At 36.5% G+C, this 4,953-nt stretch overlaps 1 protein-coding gene across 1 annotated transcript in view; it reads left to right on the top strand.

Moving 5' to 3' along the window:
• LOC107674856 (D(4) dopamine receptor-like) overlaps positions 1–4,401 on the top strand; it is a 15,432-nt gene extending 11,031 nt beyond the window's left edge. Inside the window, exon 4 of the mRNA XM_016468984.1 lies at positions 3,486–4,401. Within this exon, the coding sequence (XP_016324470.1) occupies positions 3,486–3,697 (212 nt within the window). The 3' untranslated portion in view covers positions 3,698–4,401. The remainder of the gene's footprint in view (positions 1–3,485) is intronic.
• Positions 4,402–4,953: the final 552 nt, after the last annotated feature.

The following is a 4,953-nucleotide window of genomic DNA, read 5'->3' as shown; positions in this document are numbered from 1 at the left end:
AACCCTCTTTCCACATGTGCTGAAACGAGGAACTCCTCTGGTCCTCATTGGCTAATCATTCCTCACCAATCCTCCAATCCGATTATGATGTAAGCCTCACTTTAGTCCAGCAGGCAGAGTGGGGGCAGCCGTCACATTAAGACATGCACTTATCCTCTTCACGGGTTCCTGGGAGATGCGCCACCGATGTACTCCGTACAGTACTGACAGTACTTGCCAATCCTTTCACCTCTTGTCAACCTGAGTACAGACGAGAGAGAGAGAGAGAGAGAGAGAGAGAGAGAGAGAGAGAGAGGGACAGTTAAAGGTCAGGATTTCCACAATGCACATTGCCAGTCATGTTCAAAAGCTCAATCTCAGATCAAATGTTTCATTTGGGGGTTCGGTGCCTTGCTCAAGGGCACCTCAGTCGTGGTATTGAAGGTGGGAGAGAGCGCTGTACATTCACTCCCCCCACCTACAATCCCTGCCGGTACGAGACTCGAACCCACAACCTTTGCGTTACGAGTCCGACTCTCTAACCATTAGGCCACGACTTCCCCACAACTTTAAAACATAATTGTTTGTAAAATAAAAAAGCATAAAAGCCAAAGTACTCCAAATTGGACCCCATTGACTTCTACAGTAATGCCATAGAAGAACCGTTCTTAGTGTGAACATTTTAATAATCTGAAGAACCTTTTTCCACCATTAAGAACCTTTTGTGGTATAGAAATTAATGTTAAAGGTTATTTGTGGAACTATAGATGCCAATAAAGATGCCAAAAATGGTTCTTCTATGGAATCGCTTCAGAAAAACCCTTTTGGAACCTTTTTTATTTATAAAAGTGCAGAGATAAACGTTAATGTCCTTTACGGTGACTTTCAGCAATCCTACCTGTTCTCTCCTTCCTCTCACTTCTGACGGATGACAGATCTGTGGAACAGACAGGTCATATTTCTGACGAGAGCAACCCTCCGTTACTTCTGTGCTTCTGTCTTTAAGCTCTCGGAGTAGAAGTGAATCAAATACCTTATATCTGTGATCTGAGATGATGCTTGCTCAGTTTAGAAAAATGATTGTAGTTACGCCTGTCTCCAAAAAGCAATTTAAAAACCTGTAAAATGAAGTGGACAGAGTTAGATGTTCGCTGTACTGTAGCATAAATGTGATCCTGTAGGTTCATTCACACCAACAGACAATATCGTTTGCTTATTATAAGCATGCCCTGCAGTTATTTGTCTGCTGTTTTTAATGCTATAAAGCTGGGTAGATTCTGATTGGCTGTCAATGTTTTTATTGCTGATCAGCTGGGAAAAAAAGTTCTTAAAATTATTCCAACAGTGTTGTTCCTCTGTCCAGTGTTGCCAAGTCTGTGGTTTTCCTGCAAAAATTGGGCTACTTTTACACTGTTGCTGTAGGTTGTTTTTTTAGTCTGCAGGTTAAAGCGATCTACCCAGAAAACAATTTCAACAAAGGGGAAAACTGTGGAAAAAACATAATTGGGCTAGTGTTGGGATAGTTTTCAATAGCAATTAGGATGGTTTAATTTTGCAAACCTGGCAACCCTGTCTGTGTTGTTAAGGTTACACTTTACTTGAAGGGGTGTGCATAAGACTGACATGGCACCTTCATAATCATGTCATGACACCTACATAATCATGACATGACACGTCGTGAATATGAAGGTTTTTTTATGCATGTTTATGACAGCTGTCATTAAGTGTCATTCGCTCAGTTATGTAAATAACGTGTCATGTCATGATTATGAAGGTGCCATGTCAGTCTTATGCACACCCCTTCAAGTAAAGTGTTACCGTTGTTAATTATAGCTGTAGTCACAGAATTAGAATGATTTTTAAAACGTATTGTTCTCATTAGTTATCATCCTAGGCATGAACATATGGAAGCCCGTTTCCACCACTGAATAAAAAATGAAAAAGGTAATTGCGACTTCTCACAATTCTGACTTTTTTCTCAGAATTGTGTAATATAAACTCGCAATTGCGAGTTAAAAAGTCATAATTGCGAGATATAAAGTCGCAATTCTGAGAAATAAAGTCAGAACTACGAGATATAAACTCACAATTCTGACTTTTTTCTCAAAATTGCGTGATATAAACTCACAATTCTGACTTTTTTCTCAAAATTGCGTGATATAAACTCAATTGCGAGTAATAGTCAGAATTGCAAGATAAAAGATCGCAATTCTGACTTTTTTTCTCAGAAAATTGTGAGTTTATATCTCACAATTCTGACTTTATAACATGCAATTGCAAGTTAAAGTCCAATTTTGAGGGGGAAAAAAGACTGATGTTCTCAGAATTGCGAGTTCGCAATTTATATCTCGCAATTCTGACTTTATAACTCGCTATTGCGAGTTTATATCTCACAATTCTGTGAAAAAAAATCAGAATTGTGAGATAAAAAGTCGCAATAACCTTTTTTTAATTTTTTATTCAGTGGCAGAAACGGGCTTCCATATGAGCATGACTTTTTTTGTTCATGTTTTTTTTTTTTTTTTTGGCCATTTGATTTTTAGTATTTGTGTCTAATAAGCTCTAAAGCTTGTTTACACAGAGTATTAACTGTAAAGAAAATTAAATCTATATTAGTGTCCACACCAACATACGACAGTGTTGTATTTATTATAAGCACACTGCATTTTTCTCGTCTGCCACTTTAAATGCTGGATTATGGATTCTGATTGGCTGTCAATGTTTTTATCATCCAACAGCTGAAAACAAAATTGTTCTGAAAGTGATTCCAACAATATTGTTCAATATCAATTATTAAAACATTATAGTTATCATTATAGCTATCGTCCTTGGCATGAACAGGACTTTTGATTATGGTTAGCCGTTTGATTTTTTTTTTTTTTTTCAGTCTTATTAGCTAATAAATTTTGAGGTCCTTTCACACTAATAATGATAACTATAAAGATAACGATAACTCTATTAGCGTCCACACCAACAGACGATAATAATCTGTTTATTATAAGTGCACACTGGAGTTTCGTCATCTGCCATTGTTCTGAATGTGATTCCAACAATACCGTTCCTCTATGTTATTATTGTTATAACTGTGGACTATTCTCATAGAATTAGAATGCTTATTAAAACTTAATAGTTATTATAGTTACGGCCCTTTAAACATCTCATGATGGTTTCCTTCCAGTGTTAAAGTATTGTTTTTGAGACAGGAAGTTAGGGTGGGACACATTTTTAAAACGCCGGTAGACTTTAGTTTACAGTATATATCACGATACTGAAAAACTTCACTTTACAGTGGACAAAATGAATAAAGACACTTCCCTTGTAACCAATTTTTGTGAATTGATTGATTGCAACCAAATGAGTTAAGGAAATAAATTGCAAGAATTAGGTCATCTGAAAACGCATTTGTAATTTGAGTTGAGATGTTGTCATTCTGTAGAGCATTTCATTCAACAACAGTTTATGTAAATAACGTGTGCATTGAATAATTTTCCACCTGTCATCTCCAGGTGTCTTCCTGTTCTGCTGGACGCCATTCTTCGTAGTGCACACGATGAGGGCTCTCTGCGAAGACTGCGACATCCCCAGCATCGTCACCAGCATCGTGACCTGGTTAGGCTACGTCAACAGCGCCCTCAACCCTATCATCTACACCGTCTTTAACACAGAGTTCAGGAAGTTTTTCCGGAAGTTCTTGCCGACTCTGCCCAACTGCTGCTAGCCTGAACATGCTCTCTGCTAAAGGTTTACGAACAAAAACCCAAAAGTATAAATGAACCAGACAAATAACGCTTACATGTAAATACAGCACGTTGTATGAAACAAATATGAAAGTATGGTTATAATGCACTAAGATGTTTGCTGCCATTACGTTTTTATTTTACGGTTTAATTTCAAATGTTTACATTTTGAGAGTTGACATCAAACAGACTCTTTCATGAAGCGCAAGCAGGATGAATTTGCGTAAATCTTTCGTAAAATCATTCTTACATAAACTGTGGCATTTCATTAAATGAAAACAGAACAAATTTGTGTACATTTTTGCTTATCGTGTGTGTACACCAAAAGCGAAGTGAATATTCGCATTGTGTTATTTAATCTAGATTACCTTTGAGTTTTTCGCGTCACTTGTGCGAATAAAAAAAAAACACTCATGCTCTCCTCCATTTTCTGTTACAACCGGACGTGTCAATAAGCTCTTCTTCACTGATTGGCTTGCATGACAACACGTCATGCGAATTTTCCTGCTCAAATTTAAATTTTTCTACTTGCGTGAAAGACACGATTGCGCACATTCACTACAGTTGCGTTGCCCAATTTGCGTCTAGCACGAATTTGCGTCTATTCAGATCTTTGCATTGACTTTGTATGCAATCTAATTGCACAAATAAACAAATTTGCTTTTGCTGAGCACACAACATTATAATGACAAAGTTTACACAACATAATTAATTTGTTATTTTAATTTTAATTTTATTATAAATTTTATTAAAATTTAATTTTATTACAATTATTCAATTTATTTTCCTGAAAATGTTTTGTTAAACCTTTTACATAAATTGCGGCGTTCTTAATACATGAACATAATTTTCATGTAAATAGTTCATAAAACTAGTGCTACATACATTTTTACAATCATAAAATGCATGCACGTTAAATTGTTCGTACAAATCATTCTTACATGGACTGGACTGCTGTACAATGTTTACATGCGAGAACAGTGAAGAAACATGGAGTAATGCAAAAATACATAGAAAATGCCGAACAAATCAGGAAGAACTTGGTTTTGAGGTGTTGCTATCGAATCTGACAGTTTACGCAAAAATGGCTTTACGAACAATTTCAACATTTCATTCTGTTCGTGTTTCATAAACGAAGTGCAGTTTATGCTATAAAGCTTCAATGACAGGAGTGTCTGTGGAACGGTCTGCCGTCTACGATGACCTCTCTTTGCCATTACTGTTCTCATGTGATACG

This window comes from Sinocyclocheilus anshuiensis, unplaced genomic scaffold (genome assembly GCF_001515605.1).
Source record: "Sinocyclocheilus anshuiensis isolate Anshui unplaced genomic scaffold, SAMN03320099.WGS_v1.1 scaffold941, whole genome shotgun sequence".
NCBI lineage: Eukaryota > Metazoa > Chordata > Actinopteri > Cypriniformes > Cyprinidae > Sinocyclocheilus > Sinocyclocheilus anshuiensis.
The sequence above is the reverse complement of the archived record's forward strand: the minus strand, read 5'-3'. Positions and strand labels throughout refer to the sequence as shown.